Here is a 19358-nt window from a genome sequence, read left to right as displayed (position 1 = left end):
AATTCAGCAAAATGTATGGAGTAGCGGAAATGCCATTTGACCTTTACTTTCACTCACACATACGCTTACATATACACGGCAATTGGAATTATGCGGCAGGGGAGGGCCAAATTATGCAGCAAGAAAAGGCACATTTTGCACCATTATTCAGCACATTTTGGGACAGTATTACTTCATTACTTTGTCATTTCTAAACGTGTTAATAATGTTTGGAAAGTAGTTGCAACACATTAATACCAGTTTAACACCAAACACAAGAATAAGCTACAGAAAGGTGACCAGTCAACTTTTGCAAAGAGCCTTCCATTGCGTGGCAAAACTTGTTGCTGCATTATAGTAACTTTTGAACCTTTTGAGCTAGAAACGGACGGCAGGATGGGAACTAGCATGGATACGTCAAAAGTTTGGCACATGCCCCTACAGGCAGGAGCCCTCATATGTCGAGGTGTCTGACCCGACCTCCAGAGCTGTCCCCTGGGAAGTGAGAAACCAGACTCGAGTCCCGGCGACTGCTCAACATTCTGTGATCGTGAGCAAACCACTTAATCTCCGCATGCATTAAAACAATGTCAAAAATAAAAAGAACCGTGTGTAATATAATCTGGTACTTGAGTAAAGCGCTCTAATGCCCTTGGGCCAAGTTCGCGCTATATAAAACTGCAAAAAAATAAAAATACAATCTGTTCAAATGAGCTTCTTTCACACGCTGGGTTTGCTAGGGATGATGAATTTAGCAGCTGTGCTGAGACCTTTCCACAACAGATACCAACATGAGACCCCCTCTACTCCTGCCCCCCTTCGCAGACTTCAATCGGTTGCCTCACGGCCGGCCTGCTTCCGGTAACGCGAGACCCCTCCGGTCTGTCCCCGACCTCGCAGCATCACAGACACTGCCTGTCTCGGCTCGGGTAGAGTTTCCAGATATGTGCCTCACCCTGACAATTAGAGGCTACGGTTACACGCCTGGAACACGACCGGGTGAGGGTAATGCGAGAGGGTGGGAGGCTGCGGAGAGGATCTATTCAACGCACATCTCTAAAGAGCCGCCCGCTGGGCTCTGGGACACAGACCGCAGAAGACATCTTCACCCCTCTCTAGATGACGTATCCTTACCACTACAGCCATGAAGACCCGTTGTGACACGTCGTCTCCCTGTTTTTTACTACTTTTTAACCTACCGTCCTTCATCTAATATTTTTCGCTTTCTTTTATTATCTTTCTTTGGGTTTTTTCCCCTCTCTTTCTTGCATTTTTTCATGTATGTTTTGAGTTGTCAATCCACTTGCATATCCCACCAATCAACCCATCCACCCACCCATCCAAACCCATATACATGCATCCATCCCCTCACCCATCCATCCACCCACACGCCCAAACCCATATCCATCCACCCAAACCCATATCCATCCATCCATCCACCCAAATCCATCCACCCATCCAACTAAACCCATATCCATCCATCCACTCATCCATCCATCTCATACCCACCCAGAACGCATCCCCCCAAACCCATATCCATCCACCCAACCCACCCACCCATCTATCCATCCATACATCCATACATCCACCCAACCCATCCCTCTCCCTTTCTCCCTCCCTCCCTGTTGGTTTGTCCTGTTATCATCTATCTAGGTTGCTAATGTGCTATACACGGTAGCCCCCCCCAGACATGCAAGCTGAGGGTACAAGGGTGCTAGCGGGAGGGATTCGTTGCTGGGGTGGAATGCCACATGTGACTCAGTGCCCACGTCTGGAGGTGCCATCTGAAGCTGGGGTGGCCGTCAGTGGATCCCAGACTGCACCTGGCTCTCCCCTGTCTGGAGCTCTGTCGGCTCTCTGGAGTGGGGCCTTGGAGGCTTCAGGCCCTGTTAACCTCGGGTCCATTTCTCGCCCAGGGGCGGGTTTCGTCCAGACAGCACGTGACGGAGTCTCTTCTCTGTCCACAGTGTAATTTTAATTGCATTTATATTTGAATTTGTTTATTGACTTGGCCCTCCTGTCACAAGTGCTGTACACAATATCATATCAGTCCGCCTAACACTGGAAGGCTAAATGTGCACATCAGGTAGGGTTGCACCGTACTTACTGAAAAGGAGGTGGGAGAAGAGACAAAACAATCTCAAATTAACAAGATAAGAAAACAAATGTCCATAATATGTACTAGAACAATGGTACTGCCTGATATAGATTTTGGCAGATGGGTTACTCCGTCACAACGATGACGATATCCCGTCTGCTGAAATATAAAACCGATAGGAAATAAAGGGATTCATATTTTGGCAGACGGGGTATCCGACACCATTGTGACATAGTAACCAGTGCTTAATTTGAGCCGGTGGTTTCCAGTGCTGGCACCTCACTTAATTGTCAACACGACAGTCTGCCACATGGTGGCGCTGCACATCTAATTTAGAAATGAGCAGAACAACGGTTGTTTATGAATACAATATACATTAACAATTACTAATACCTGCCTCCCCAGCCTTTCCTTTAGCTTTTGGGGACCTGGAATAATCTGAACTGCCGCACTTGCAAGCGAGAGAGATGGTTAGTAGTCGTTTTAGCAGCGATGAGGGGGCGATGGCTGGTGCAAGCTGCAGTGGTCTCCTGGCCAGGGCCCTGGCACTTATTATTTTACAAACTAAGCACTGGGAGTAACTCGTTCACCAACATCTTAACCAAGCCCAAATTTGGGAAGAGAAGTATCCTGGTTGGGCCTGGGTGTGAGAGGTTATGGTTTGGGAGCACAGCTGAAGGCTGTCAGGCCCCTTCCATGACACATTCTACCTCAATCAAAGTTAGCGAGGAATAGCAAGGAGGCAAAGGGACTATGAAAGTGATACACTTCCTCAATCCCTCTGAAAAGGCACAGCGTTTTCAAAGGAAGTGGGAGCAAAATGCACACAGAACAACACTGCACATCAAATGAAGGTCTCTTTAGAGGATGCTGCACTCACTGAGCTATCTTACCAGGGCTCGAAAGAGTGGCCGACGGGTCACATCAGGATCTCTCATCAAATTCCATATGAATTCATGGAGCCGTCTTGGAGGGATTCAAACCCGATACCTGCAAACCGAGCTCTACAGCACAAATATAGTCGCACACACAGTTACCAGTGTGATTCATCCTTATTTGTGACTAAGGACTGATGGAAGAGAAGGAAGTGTAGATTTGGATACTATCCAGAACCCCGGAAGGAGCAATCAGACACTTTGCAAGGTGTCAAGCTGTAAAACCTGAAAATTACCTCTGTGATAAGGCGACAATCAGCTTTAAGATGTATCTTTACAGCGCACTAGAACTTTATATTATGGAGCCCTGACGAAGATCCACAATTTTATTTTGGGATCGAAACACGTTGGCTGGTTGTTCTTTGAATGAGCATGATCTTTTGAATAAAGAACTTTCTTGAAGAATTATTATGGACTGAATCTACTTTCTTGGGGCACCTCCTTGCTTTCATCAAAAATCGAAACCCATGGCCCCAGTAGACTTGCGTATCTCTGCTATTGTTACGTTTGACCTTCAGAAGTCCATCAAAGAACGAAACAAACACATGTTGGCGTTAATGATTTTCTGCATCCTTATACTGCGGTCTTTGAAACTGGGGAAAGGAGTGGAAGACATAAACCTATTCATACCAACTCTCTGGACAGAGTTTTAATTACATTTGTACTTTGAATGTGGATGTACAACCAAACCCAAAGTAGATAAATAGTATTTTACAATGCATTTTACTAAAAGGATAACTTGGAGTCACCGCTGTAAAACAGCACATTTTTTATGTAAAACGGAGGGTCGGGCCAGCATTGTATATGCATTTTTAATTTAACCCCTTCGCTGCTGCGGACATTCCGCTGCAGCGCTGGGGGGGGCAGGGGGGCAGCGCGGCGGGCCTGTGCTCATGACGGAGCCGCTCCGTCATGAGCCACAGTTGAGCTGTGCTCATGACGGAACGGTTCCGTCATGACTCCGCCCATTTGCGTTGTCGCCCCGCACAGGCGGGGAAACAGCGCCGCGCAGGCGGAGCGGCCGCCGGCAGGATTGTCATGACGGAACCGTTCCGTCATGAGCACACGACAACCGTGGCTCATGACGGAACGGTTCCGTCATGAGCAGGGAAGGGGTTAAAGAGTTTTATTTCCCAGCTATGACCCTCCAAATGATCCCTTCAGTCCAATACATTTCAATGGAAAATTCAAGTAGGGCCGGCACTTTTACCCCAAACAAGAGGGTTGGCGATACAGAGGCTGCACATTGGCATGACAAGGCACAGGTTTTGGGGCAAAGGGCTGGATGTTGAGATATGTTTTCTTGTCAAAAGCCATTATTTTGTGCCTTGTCTCATGCATTATTTGTACTGACTTTGTTTAAGGATAAATATTATATATGCCCACATTCGGCCCCCATCACAAAACAGTCTAATCATCTTCAGTGGCTTCCTACGGCCAAAGAAAGTGCTATTTAAAGTGCATGCATTTGTCATGAATCCATATAGGGGACTAGCCCAGCTTCTGTCCTTAAGACCTTACCTTTTACCAGCCTGAACGACAAATACCATCGCTTCCAACTGTGCCTTGCCCTGCCTAAAATTTGCAAACGTACGGGGGTGGGTGATCCACTTATTAGTATATGGAATTATTTGCCTCTTCATTTGTTTATCAACCCATATCACCTGGCATTTAGGAAATCTTTAAAAACTTAGATGTTCTCCATTTAATTACTGTTCATAGCGACCTGTATTGCTCAGTGGTGATTAGCTCCAAAATGCCTGGGAGGGTAAATCGTGCGCATTATAAAATAAATACATAAATTTACCCTTGTATTGTTGGGTTGGGTCACAAAGCTTCTTCCCTGCCTATCAGCCTCTGGGTTTGGTCCACTATTGCTCGGGTTTATTCCCTGGGAAAGCCTCCTCATCTTGAGGCCTATCATCTATCAGGGATATGGTCACTTCCTGGCACAGGTTCAGGTTGTCCCCTTAGCTGAGGTATGTTGTGCTGCCATCTGGGCTTCCCCCTATACCCTCATTCACCATTACATTGGGTCTGAGGGGTTCTCCTTTGGATGAGATGTGCTCTGCTTAACCTTGACAGGATACAATTACTTAGGGTTGTGGTATTGGTGGCTTCCTGAGTGCTCTGTTTGTGCCAAAGGCAGTAAACTTGCTTCCGTATTCTGCAAACAGTAGGGACTGGGATAAGGGAAATTGTCCCGATTAACTGTATTCTTCATTACTTCTGGGTCTAATAATAATCCACATTTGTAAAGCGCGAACAATGACCCGTAAGGGTCTCTAGGCGCTGGGGACCGTCGGGAAGAATAAGCAAGCTATTGCCCAGAGTCACATGGTGCTGGGCTAATCTGCCGCCGGCGCTGGGGATCGAACCGCGATCCCCAGATTCCGGAGTCAGTCGCCTTGGCCGTGGCGCCACACCTCTTCTACTCGACAGTCATTATGACCTGTCCTCACTTCAATGAGCTTCTAGGCCTCTGGGCGGTTTGGATGGAACATGGAGAAGGCTGGAATGAGAGCCTGGGTATACTGCCCAGCAGGGGCTCGCGGGGCTCGCGTTCCAACAGACATCAAAGGGTTCTTCCTGCCTCGAGGCACACTCACGTCATATGATAATAACTGTGACAATAACAAGTAGGGCTAAGAGTAATGAATAGTACCGGTAAGTCATCAGGGCAGTACATAGGCTGCGCTGGATTCGGGGGTCGTATGCTATACAGGCACACTGAGTGGTTGAGCCAGGTATCTGTCACTCCCTCACTCACTTACCTGTGAACTGAGAGGATCTTGGAGTAAGTGTTCTCTGCCTGAAACACTGTACACATCACTGTGAATCTATGAACTAAACCACATAGCGCCTGGTTCACAAAGGGCCTCCGCACTCGGGCGGACGCCACGCAGTCAGGAGTCTCTGCACCAGGAACGAAATCTTCGCAATTAGAATTATCATTCCGGAGATTCTGCCGGAGTGTGGAGACTCCCCCATGACTACGAGGCCTCCGCCCCGAGTGCGGAGACTCCCCCTCCACTGTGAGGCCTTCGCCCAAGTGTGAATTCTCCTGCAGAGACTTCCCCAAAACTGTGGGGCCTCCGAACGAGTGCAGAGACTCCCCCATGACTACGAGGCCCCCGCCCGAGTGCAGAGACTCCCCCACGACTACAAGGCCTCCACCCCGTGTGCGGGGAGACACACGCAACTGCGAGGCACCCGCCCTGAGTGCAGAGACTCCCGCATGACTATGAGGCCCCCCTCCCCCAAGTGCAGAGATTCCTGCAGAGACTCCCCCATGACTGTGGGGCCTCCACCCAGAGTGTGGATTCTCCTGCAGAGACTCCCCCACAACTGTGAGGCCTTCGCCCAAGTGTGAATTCTGCTGCGGAGACTCCCCCATGACTGTGAGGCCCCGCCCGAGTGTGGAGACTCCCCCCATGACTGTGAGGCCTTCACCCAAGTGTGAATTCTCCTGCAGAGACTCCCCCACAACTGTGAGGCCTCTGCCCGAGTGCGGAGAATCCCGCAGAGGCTCCCCCATAACTGTGGGGCCTCCGCACCGAGTGCGGAGACTCCCTCAGACTGTGAGGCCCCTGGCCAGAGTGCGGAGACAACCCCACTACTGTGAGGCCCATGCCCCGAGTGCAGAGACTCCCCCACGGCTGCGGGGCCTCCTCTCTGAGTGCAGACACTCCCCCATGGCTGCGGGGCCTCCTCTCCGAGTGCGAAGACTACCCAAAGGCTGCGGGGCCTCCTCTCTGAGTGCAAAGACTCCCCCACGACTGTGAGGCTCCTGCCCTGAGTGCGAAGACTCCCCCACGACTGTGAGGCCCCTGCCCTGAGTGCGAAGACTCCCCTCACGACAGTGAGGCCCCTGCTAAGAGTGCAGAGACTCCCCCAAGGCTGTGGGGCCACCTTTCTGAGTGCAGAGACTCCCCCACGGCTGCGGGGCCTCCTCTCGGAGTGCGAAGACTCCCCCGCGGCTGCGGAGCCTCCTCTCCGAGTGCGAAGACTCCCCCGCGGCTGCGGAGCCTCCTCTCCGAGTGCGAAGACTCCCCCCGCTCCTGCGGGGCCTCCTCTCCGAGTGCAGAGACTCCCCCACGGCTGCGGGGCCTCCTCTCCGAGTGCGAAGACTCCCCCACGGCTGCGGGGCCTCCTCTCCGAGTGCGAAGACTCCCCCCACCTTTGTGAATCATGCCCTGTGTTTGGTTGCAGAGAAACATGGTTCACACAGTGAATACATCATGGCCTGGAGAGGGGAGCTGAAAAGATTGGGGAGGACCTCTGACCATGACCCATTTCATGGCGCAGTCAGTGCCTTTTCGAGAGTGGTTTCCGTTTGACCTCGCTGCTGGCGGGTAAGAGCACGAGTGAAAGCCCCAGGGCAGGCATTCAGAGGCCGCAAGCAGCAGACACCGCCCGGTAATCCCTTCCACCTGCCGCGGCCCTGCTAATTAGAGGAGTCGGCCCATCAAAGGGCCGCTGCTGGAGTGATCCATCAGCACGGGGAGAGGGGGTAGTGATGTGAACCCTCACCGCAGAGCCCAGAATGGAGCAGACCAAATATAAACACAGGGCACAAGAAAGCAGCCACTCTGGAGTAATGCGGCTCAGGCCTCGTTGTTTATTTTGTACAGCGCCACGAAGCCACTACTTCTGGGCGCTGTACGAATTACAGCGATTAGCCCATCTGTTTAGTTTCTGTTCGATGCTTGGCTGAAATCACCACAGCTGGATAAGATAGGACAGGCAGTAAGACGAAGTCCTTTTGAGGGGGAGAGTACCGGCACTTCTTAAGAGAAATGGCGTACTTTTAATTGGAGAGTACCGGCACTTCTCAGAAACAAGCAGGTACTCTGCTAGAGAATACTTGCACTTCTATTTTCCCATTTCAAGCACTGGTGTCAGTGCATAATTTGTTAACAAAAAAGTGCAAGGACCCAAAGTTTTTCTTGAGAGCCTGCTGCTGTTGCTGCTGAATGCCAAGGTTGTGCAGACCACCCTGGTCTTAATTCCACATTATTTTATTCCGGTCTATTCCACCTCCATACATTTGTTGACTCTTTATCACGCTGGCTTGCGCCTTTTTCATCCCTGCTTTCTCTCCCATTGGTAAAATATCTTTCTCTTCCTTATTTCTCCCATTTCTACCTCTCATTAGTTCTAAGCCAAAGTCTGCTGATTAAAAATAAGTCTTGGTCCCCACAAATGAGCATCAAAACACAAAGTGATAGATGGAAAACTTCAATTAATCTCAGCCGCTGGTGATAGGTCGGGCTGCAGGTCAATCCATCGATTTCCACCCACCATACCTCCACAGTTTGCACCCGCCATATGCAAATCAGCCTTGACCCTCTCCAATGGGAACAGTCCAGCCCGAACTGCCGGGCCAGGTCCTCCCTGAACGGAAAACAAGCATCCTGGGACCGGGTGTGCCCTTATTGTGGGTTCATCTGCCAGGTAAAGCTTGATTCCAGTGACACAGTGAGCACGGGATCCCAAAAATGAACGTCAGTGCCCATCGCTTGCAACCAGCAGCATAAAATAAGGATTCAGCGGTGGCAAAGCAAAAGTACCATGGATTACAGCCCAAGCAAGGAAAATGGGTCCCCTGGCTACTCTGTGGCGAGTAAAACAAAGCAATAGCCAGCGTTCAATGGGTCCCTCAGGCCCCCGGGCATGGGTGTTGCACCCTCTGCACCCTTAATAGTTCCACCTCTGGCACCGAGTAGTGGTTCAGAAGCCATAAATTAGTGATTTCAGAAGTTGGAAATAGTTGTTTAAGCTGTCAGCAGGGCCGGACTGGGAACCAAAATCTGCCCTGGCAAACTGCTCGGTCGGCCCCCGGGTGGGGGGTTTGTGGCCAAGCGGTCAGCCATGCTTTCTTGCTCAGACTGACATGGCCCACAGGAAATTCCAGTGTCTGATGGAGAGCTGTTCAAATCTGTAGGCTCTTGAAAGGTGTTTCGCTTCTTCTCATGCAGACACCTGCTTGTATTTTTTTAAGAAGTTATCATATGAGATTATTTGAAATTTAGAAGCATTAGTGTATACCTTTATGCTTCACCATCCCTTAGTGAGCTCGCTCTATTCAGGTGATGCTGTTGACTGCCCTCTCCTTCCCTGCAGGCTGATGCAGTGCACATACCTCTCAGCGGCTAGCTCTGGTCTTCATACACATCCCTCTCAGCCGCTAGCTCTGGTCTTCATACACATCCCTCTCAGCGGCTAGCTCTGGTCTTCATACATCCCTCTGAGAGGCTAGCCCTGGTCTTCATACACATTCCTCTGAGAGGCTAGGCCTGGTCTTCATACACATCCCTCTGAGAGGATAGCCCTGGTCTTCATACACATCCCTCTGAGAGGCTAGCTCTGGTCTTCATACACATTCCTCTCAGCGGCTAGCTCTGGTCTTCATACACATCCCTCTGAAAGGCTAGCCCTGGTCTTCATACACATCCCTCTCAGGGGCTAGCCCTGGTCTTCATACTCATCCCTCTCAGCGGCTAGATCTGGTCTTCATACACATCCCTCGGAGAGGCTAGCTCTGGTCTTCATACACATCCCTCTGAGAGGCTAGCTCTGGTCTTCATACACATCCCTCTGAGAGGCTAGCCCTGGTCTTCATACACATCCCTCTCAGTGGCTAGCTCTGGTCTTCATACACATCCCTCTGAGAGGCTAGCCCTGGTCTTCATACATATCCCTCTCAGCGGCTAGCTCTGGTCTTCATACACATCCCTCTCAGCGGCTAGCTCTGGTCTTCATACACATCCCTCCGAGAGGCTAGCCCTGGTCTTCATACATATCCCTCTCAGAGGCTAGCTCTGGTCTTCATACAAATCCCTCTGAGAGGCTAGCCCTGGTCTTCATACACATCCCTCTCAGCGGCTAGCTCTGGTCTTCATACACATCCCTCTGAGAGGCTAGCCCTGGTGCAGTGCACATATAATTTAGTATTGTTTGGAATCATGCAACCCTGAATTATTAGAGAATGGGTAATAGATTTTCAAATTTGTTCTTTACTGGGGCCCCCAAAATATGTCTTGGCCAGGGCCCCCAAAATCCTCTGGTTTAGACAGTAGGAAACCTGTAGTAATTCATTTGTGCCGATGTGTACACGTGGCGGGCGCTGCCACTCATTTTCGAAGACCAGCACTTATTTCTCATCAGAGACCTGACCCAGAGTAAGACACAGAAAGACAGACAAGGGAGAAGGAAGGAGGAAGACAAAGAGAAAAATAGCAAAACAGCGGTGAAGGAAGAAAGCAGAGAGGAAAAAAGAACCCATAACAGTGAAATAAAAAGAATCAAAGTGTAGGTTGTTGGAATAAAGAGGCAGTAGTTGCATGTGGAGCCCACCAGCACTTTTTCCTTTTCATGCTTTGATCCAGTGTGAAAAAGAGAAAGAGAAAAAGAAAGAGAGAAAGAGAAAGGGAAAGAAAAAGAGAGAAAGGGAAAGAGAAAGAGAAAGAAAGAGAGAGAGAGAGAGAAACACATAAGGTGGAAAAAAGGATGAAAAGAAAGTGGGAAAACAACGACAAAGGGAGTGGCAAGGCATGTCTGGTGGTGGAGTAAAGAGGCATGAGGTGTAATCAAGACCAGCATCCTTTGTATTCAGCACCCCGACCTTCGATAGCATTGGCACAGGGCATCTGAGCAAAGCTTTGGGCCCAGGCAGTCATTCTGTTACAAATTTAGCAATCAGCACTGAACCTAGCCGATAGTTGAACTTTCCTGGGCCGGTAAATCCCCCATATCACAGCTGCATGCCCCCATCTGAAACAAGAACACATGTTCAGGTGGAGACCAGCAGTCATCTTAAGGCCTGCATCTATTTATTTTCAGATGTTCCTAGAGGCGAGCTGCTCATGTGACCACATCAGAAACAGAAGATTTCCTGCCGCCAAATGACTCAGCCATGTTCTGGTGCACCCACCTGGTCGCTGTCGTAGAGGGCCTGCAGGGGGCTTCGCCTGGATTTTCCATGCCAGCTGTTACCCAGAAATCTGTCTTCTGCGGCTGATGGGAGAGAACAAAAGAAGACATTATTACCCATCATAGTTTATACCATTTCTGAAATATTTGTCATAGAATTACATTTCTGGTAACCACAGGGCAGATGGATTCAAAGTCCATAATAGTAAGGTGTATTATAATTTAATAAGGTGACGTTCAATCTAGATGAACACATATGTGGCTTACATGGCTGCATGCCCGATAAGCAGAGCAACTGCGTCAATAGCAGACTTACGGCTTGATTACATCTTGACGGATGGGTTACTCACTCACAACGGTGACAGATATCCCATTCGCCAAAATATAAATCCCATAGGATATAATGGGATCTAAATCAAGCTCTTAATTTGACAGTAGAGATTGTGCACATTTTTTTGCAGATAAACTGGGCACACAATAATTATGAAAACATTAATATTCCCATTAGAACCTTTAGTTTAATAGAGTCTAAGTTTATGGACCAAACCCTAACAATTCCTGACATTCATCACCAGTTATGGCTAGTAGCACATCCCTCTTGGATTGCCCATGACATCAAGCACAATGCCACAGATATTGCACCAATTACATCATTATTATTAATTAAACTGCTCTGGTAGCTAGTGCCCTGAGCTCATGGACGAAAGAGTTAAATTCTGCACCAAGAATGTACTCCTCTTCCCCTGCCCTCTCCTTCTCCACTTAATCTTATGCAAGTCAAGCCTCAGGGCAATACTTCCTGCCCTAAACAGTAAAGCATTCCATTGCAGACTGCCTACACTTCAAGGATACATTACTGTATGTAATCCTTGCAGAAATATCCATTCACTGTGTTTTTTATTCAGCCAGAAATCAACTAACAGAGCTTTTTTTCTCAAGTGCCAGAAACAATTGACTTGTCTGTCCCAGTGTTTTTCTCAGTAACAGCTGAACTTTGTTAAACAAAATAATTAAGTCAAGGGTTTTTCTGTGCCAAATTGTAACTTTCCTGAAATGTACAGTAGAGAGCTCAACAAATAATTCATAAAGCTTTATTGCATTATAATTTCGGCTCCCGGTTTTATGGTATTTATTTTTGTGACTTTTTTTTTTTCTTTGAAAAAGTATTGTTTATTGTTTGGGGGCGAAGTTTAAGGACCCGATTCACAGAACTAACTTAAGACAAAATCCTAAACTTACTACCATTTTGGTATTCACAGAAGGCACTTACTTATTTTGGTATTCACAGAAGGCACTTACTCATTTCGGTATTCACAGAAGTTAAGAGTCCTAACTTTACTACTCCTAAACTGAGAAAAATCCTCACTTTAAGACTTTCGGTATTCACAGAAGGAATTTAGGAGTCCTAAAGTTAAGACTCCTAACTTCTGTGAATACCGAAATGAGTAAGTGCCTTCTGTGAATACCAAAATGAGTAAGTGCCTTCTGTGAATACCAAAATGTTTTTTTTAAAATATTTTTTTTATTTTTTTTCACTAAAAAACAAAATTTACAGATGGGAATAGAAGTTGTTAATGCAAGAAGTGTGACCAATAACAAGCATACAAGTACATCAATGGACAGTAAGTAATGTTGCAGTCTTTTCAATACTATTTTTGTGACATTTCTGAACGTGTTAAATCATAATTATTGTTTGCTCATTTTATCTGTATTTACCCATATTTCTATTGTGTGACTGTTAAAAAAAAATGAAGCCACATTTATTTAACCGACAAACGTTTACTCTTGTTTGACTGTCCAATGGGTTTTAGCCAGTTACAGTATAGTACAGTCAGTTGAAACCATTTGGACTGTACAACAGCTTAATCCACTGTACTGCTTCAGCTATATAAGCTTCTTTAGGAAATCTTTTCACATTTTTTTTTACTCCGCTGCCTGTCAATCTGAAAAGCTATTGGCCTAGCACTCACGACTGACAGAAGTGAGAACAGTCCAAAATAAAACCTATTTTCCATATTTAAAACTAATTACAGACAGGAAAATAGACGATTTTTTATCTGTATTTATCTGTCAAAATCAGTAAAAACGGGAAACTGGGAGCCTTAATTATAATGTAAGTGCTATATGTATCTCTGGTATATAATGTTATGGCTTTGGTAATTTATCCTTATAAAGTACATTTTATCTATAATTCCTGTAATGTATATCACACTCATTATATGGAAATGTGGCTTGCACACAAAAGCCTGGTACAGAATCAACTGGTGCGATTGTAAGTTGTACCAATGAAGCTGTTATGTTCCACACAACATTGACGCAGCAAAAACCCAAATATCTGAAGGTGCAGGTCACAACCACCCTCTAGAATGTGCTAAACATTCTGTAACCATCAGATACCGAATTATCAATCGGATCTGGATGACTAGTTTCTCTTAACTGGCCTGTATGGGGCAAAGTGAACACCAATAAAAATGAACTCTGCTCTCTACATAAACTACTGATGGTCCAGACTTCATTTGAACATAAGACTTTCTCTAAACAGAGAGCGACATACACCCCTCCAGGAGCGTAAACCACTAGGGGAGCCAACTTCAGTGGCAAGAATAAACTCTCTAAATTTCAAAGCATATCATGTACATACATTTGGATGGTTAGTCCAACTAAATGTGAGGTGGATGAAATTGATTTGGATGCCAGTGGACGCTTATCTTGACCAAAACCACAAGTTGAAATAATCTTTAAAGAACGAAAGATATACACCTGGTTATTCTTCTACAGAACAACTATGGAAATACATTTGTGTCCATTGTAAGGGTCATCTCTACTTGATTGCGGAAATGTCTCTCTGGAGGAATCCATGAACCAAGCACAAGAGCTGCCCCTTGTAAAATGTTTTATGTACTTTATGAGACAAGGGAAAATTTATCGATGGTTGAAAAGTTTCCGATTTAACATTTGTTTTATGTATGTATTTTATCTGACTCGAATAAAACTAATTTTGTGTTTTTATTGTGAAGGTTTGTTTTATTCATACAGTAACTATATTCCTTCTATTACCACTACTCATTGTTTTGGCCTCCTTGGTCTATATGAGGACAGAAAACAAGCTGTAACCTCAATCCTTTCAGCTCTAGACCACCACTGTCTCAGCTGTGTTGTCCAGGAAGAATTGATTACGGTCACTTTTTCTTTAACATGTAAGTGCAGCCCTTCACCAAGCTACTCCATGGGACAGGGGTTCACTTTTACATGTATGCCGATGAAACACGACTGGTTTCGGTGTGTCTTCTCACACTTGTCCACAGAGGGAGACATTGAAACTAATCTCTAACAGATCATTTCTCTCTTGTTCTCTGGTGGATATCAATAATCTTCCTAAAACTAAATCCTATCTAGATTGAGGAGTTTATAACATTACACAACTCGGCTTGCAGAAATTAAGGTTTCTAGCTCGAGGTCATGGACAATCTTCCTACAGCAGTGATGGTAGTGCAAAATGTAGGCAGCTGCATTTAAAGCAATCTATCTCCACAATCTCAGGTTGCCAAGGTGGCAATTGTATTTTTATTTCAATTGACAATATTCAGGATAGTTCTTCTCCATATTGAGCCCCATTGCCATGTTCTAGTCTTCAGGACATAGTTCAAATCGACCATCTACGTAAAGCATGATAGCCGATGGAGAGTGCACCTCAATGCAGTAGGCTCTATGGATGATGGCTGAATTGCATGCTCTCCTGTACCTTCTTGGTAGACATGGCCTCTTCTTTTAGAAATAAATGCCAGCTAGGTCAGCAGCATAGCTCCGAAGAGGACCAGAAGGAAACACTTGAACAGGCCCTCAACCAAGTAATAGGCAGAGATGATGTGGGACTCTCCAACAGAAATCCATTACTTACTTAATCCCAAAGCACAGTATTAAACTCCATTGTGAAATTAAAATATGCAATGTCATTTGTTCGGGATAAAAACAGCAGCCCCCCATCCAACACTATGAAAGCCTTTTCTACCTGCATGTGCCCAAAGCGGAAAAGAACAAACCCTTAGGAGGCTCTTAGAAATAAGTGTCTCTAAGCAAAGATTTAGAGCAGGGACTTGCGAGGCTTTAAGTCCAGAAGACGCAACGGTGAGGCAGAATTAGGGAACTTAGTGCCACGAACACCTGCATTCTGGACTTTCAGGAATGGCAAAGCTTTCAACTGGAAAACCCTTGTTTGTACTAGAAGCAATACAGACTGGGTAAGCGAAACAATCGATAAGAGAAGGGATATTTTACAAAATCGGCTTAAACACAGCAGGCTGGTAAGTCAATTTAAAGCAGGAATTAATTATCTTCTTATAAATCTAGTTCTAAACATCTGAAGGAATGTGCCTCTCTTTCTGATACTTAAACTCAGTAGCAGCTGCCACTGAGTAGTCTGGGTGAGGCGGGGGAGAGGGATATATAAAAATACATTAAAAAAGTCACTTAAATTAGTGCCGTTCCCGGCTCATCGCCATCCTCTTCTGTTCCTGCTTGAAGCAGGAAATACACACAGGCCAATCACGATGCTGCCGTCACCATGACAGCAGCATTGTGATTGGTCTGAGTGCCTTGGTTCGGAGCTCCGACAGAGAGTGGGAGAATGTGCATGTTCTCCATCCAGGCTGTACAATACAGCCGGTGGAGAACATGCAATGTGCGCATGATGGTTTGGCGGGCCAAAGACTGCCGGCCAAACCGTCATGCGCACTTAGCAGCTCCAATCGCTCCTCCCCTGCTGGCTGTGATGACAGCCAAGCCCGCCCCGTAAACCTGCCTTAGAACGGGGAAATAAAATGATACTATCTTAGTGTTATCATTATTTAATTTTTCCTTCCTCCACTGCTCAAAGAGCAGTGGGGCGGCGCTACTCTGCCCCAGCAGAGGAGCCGCCACTGCTTAAACGTCCTGGTCTCCGCTTACCTCTCATGTCCACCACTACTTTGGGCAAAACAAGTAGATACTTAGTTGTAGCATTACATTGACTATATCCCTGTTCACATGATATTGTACCCTTTTTAAAGTGATTTCTCTTAACCTTCATTCCTGTGTTAACCACATATTAGCATAATAGTTTTCACATTTTGTTAGGAAACCCACCATTCCTTTCTTTGTTAAATGCCTTATGTCTGATAGTCATAACTTTATTTTAGGCTGTGCATGAAAGTCTCTCTAGCCTAACTTTATCCGGGCAACAGTACAATTCGGAACGTGGTCTTCTGTTAATGCTTAACCCTTCCCCGAGCTACACGCGCCCAACAGAAGCCAAATATGAACAAGACATTCATATTATCAAGTGCTTGTTGTCTCAGAATTGCACTCTGGTTCATCTCCTGTTTCCGTTCTGGGAATAAATTGCCCAAGTTGGATGACCAAGACCTGACATCAAGTTATCTCCTCTGAGCTCCAAATTGGCAGACAGAAGCAACTTATAAACAACAGCTAGCAACAGTAATGCAGGGACTGTCAGAGGAGGAATGTGATGCAGTTGTGAACAGTGCCAACAGGAAGCTGGATATTGGTCTTGTGAAATGCTGACTCAATCACAGGTTTTATTTGAGTTTTTTCTAACTGGCACGGAGAGGAACAGGAGCAGACTGATCTTTTCCCCATTTTGCACGACTCTTACGTCATGCATCCGGATCCACGTGATATCAACTGCTCAAAAAACATTGGTTGACTACTCAGACGGGCAGACAAGCGCCTGGATACCCTCTTGGGTGATTAGTGCACTATACAAATCAATATAACATAACTAGGGCACCCAGTTGTTTGCTTTTACAGATTTTTACAGCTAAATACAGACAGAAAACTATTTAGTTTCCGGTCTGTATTTATTCTTAAATACAGAAACTAGGTCTTCTTTGGATGATTTTTTTCTACAGTCAATCATGAGTGTGACAGGACAGTAGGAGCACAGATTGAGAGGTAGGGGAGATTAAAAAAGACCATAGATTTCCAAATTAAGTGCAGATCTACAGTTAATTATGCTATTCTACAATGCAAGTATTTTCCGATAACGCTATTGCACGGTATACTGCTGAAACCTTTTTGACATTCAAATGCCAGTGTACGTTTCTCAGTCAAATTAATGTGGAAAAATACCCATTGTAGCTTCATTTATAAAGAAAACACAAAATAAAAATGGATCAACCTCAGGAAAAAAAATTGCAAAAAATAAATACAGACTGAAATATCAAAAAAATAAATACATAAAACCAGGAGCCCTAAACATAACATAACAGAGGGTATAAAGGACCAGCGCCAGTAGCTGGAAAGGACCGCAGGTGGAATAGTACTGGATTTACCACGATGGTGTCTTTCCTGACTCTTGAACATGTCTCTCCCATTCCCAAATTGTGGGTCCGGATTCTAAAGGACAGAACTTGCGAAATCAGAGATAGCACAGATTCAAAATGTATCTTCAGGCACATTCATGGTGGGCTATTTGCTAAAACTGGTCTTCAAATCTGGTTGAGGCATGTGCAGAATTAAATATGTATGGCGTTCATACCGCGTAACGTGCATCCTTGCAATGTGCACACGCGTTCCTGTGATAAGGATATATTATACCAGTAGTTGGTGGTGTTTATTTTACATCTGGATATGTTCTGCTGTGTCTTCAAGTGGTTCTGACTGTGAGACTATACTCCCTATGCCCTAGCGTATGTTGGGGGGATACATTTGTCAGAGGTGGCAGCCGTGGGGTGATATGTTTAGGGATGTTGACGATGGAGCCTCGTCTCTTGACGAGGAGGGTGGGGAAGTCCTAGCACATCAAGCTAGTGTGCAAAGTATTGCCTAACCACAAGGAATTCAGGTTCTTCCTGGGAAGGTGATATTGTTGCAAATTCAGGGACAAGTCCTTCCTCGATGGGACTTCCTTTTGAATCTCTTTGGGCTAGAGTGGGTGTTCGAGGCAGGAAACCAGCACAACTGAGGCCAGATTTATCACGAGTTTGCGTTACCCTTGCGTCACTCACGCAAGGTGACGCAAGGGTAATGCCAGCCCTTAAATGTGAATTACTACGTCGCACAGAGCCACCTTTTGTGGCCGTACATGGCATAGTAAATTTGGAGTGACGCAAGGAAGCGCTAGTCACTGCCTTGCGTTACTCTGCCCTCGGAAGGCATACTATGGGTGGAGTATGGGCGTTCCCACGCACTCACTCATGGATGTTGGCTCATTCCCAGATTTACTAATACTAGTAAACCTGGGAGTGCATCAAAATGGAATGCCTTCACCAAGGGAGGTGCAATGGGGAGAAATAACTTTATTTCTCCTCGTTTTTTCCCCCATTCTGCAGCACACATAGAAAAAGAAAAAGCCTCTAAGGATTTTGTGGTTCAGAAAGGGCTCCCAAAAAACAATCCTGTCTGTAACTCAGGCAACTTCACACTATGGTACAAGGATGCCTGCGTTGGCACTTGGCAGCCATTCCTGCGCCAGCACAGAGAGAGAGAGAAGGAATGAGCCATATCTCAGTAGACATGGCACCTTCCTGCCCTCTTCATTTGACGCGGCACAGCGAGTTGCCTTGCAGCATTTCACTGCGTCAAATGTTAGTATATCTGCCCCACAGTTTATGACGGTGCAAATGGTACAAACTGTCTTGAATCTTACTCTTGCTCAACTCGGAGTCAGCAAAATTATTTAAAATCAAGTGAAATATATTTGTTTTTAAAATTACAATGCATCTTCGACATTTTGTTTGAGGCTTCTATTTCTTGTGTCTGAGAAATGGTCATAGTAGGCATGCTGCATGATACACCAGCCGTTAAAAAAAAAAAATTAAATGCCCTTTTTAGGTCTCGCTGAGCCCAGCGCATGCGCTGGCTCGGAGAGACATTTTGTATGTGGGATTTTCAAAGTGCTGCTGGCTGGCCTAACGCTTGCGTTCACGCGATCGTGCACGCGCGCAGCCGGCCGCCAGCAGCACTTTGAAAACTCGTGCGTCATCGCGATCACTTTCAGAGCGATCGCGATCACGATGACGCACGCGCACACACAACTCCCGCTTCTTCCCCTCCCCCACCACATATTGCGTCTCCGGCCGCTCGCGCGCGGCCAATGCTTGTTTTTAATTTACATCCGGGAGATCACCCCATTCACTAGCACTTCAGCCCCGTGATTACGCAGTCACGCTGTGAACACATTTCCGACTAGAAAAAAGCAGAGAAAAACTAACCTTTTTAACAAAGCAAAATAAATAATGTAATCTCTATAGCAGGCAAGCGTAGCCATGGCCAGAAACGTTGAGCACCAACTTGAGATTCCTAAAAACTCCCCACTGCATCCCTAAAACAAGCCACAAGATGGCAGTGGTGGCACATGAAAGCTTGCCAGTCAATCAGACCGTGGCATCTCCCTACCTGGCCTGTCTACAGCA

General features: G+C 46.2%; 1 protein-coding gene across 1 annotated transcript in view; it reads right to left on the bottom strand.

Moving 5' to 3' along the window:
* LOC146797411 (carbohydrate sulfotransferase 11-like) overlaps nucleotides 1-19358 on the bottom strand; it is a 208568-nt gene that overhangs the window by 63154 nt on the left and 126056 nt on the right. Inside the window, exon 2 of the mRNA XM_085624420.1 lies at nucleotides 10949-11031. Within this exon, the coding sequence (XP_085480546.1) occupies nucleotides 10949-11031 (83 nt within the window). The remainder of the gene's footprint in view (nucleotides 1-10948; nucleotides 11032-19358) is intronic.

Source organism: Triturus cristatus, chromosome 9, assembly GCF_964204655.1.
Source record: "Triturus cristatus chromosome 9, aTriCri1.1, whole genome shotgun sequence".
Classification (NCBI taxonomy): Eukaryota; Metazoa; Chordata; class Amphibia; order Caudata; family Salamandridae; genus Triturus; species Triturus cristatus.
This window is presented reverse-complemented; position numbering and strand designations above follow the sequence as displayed.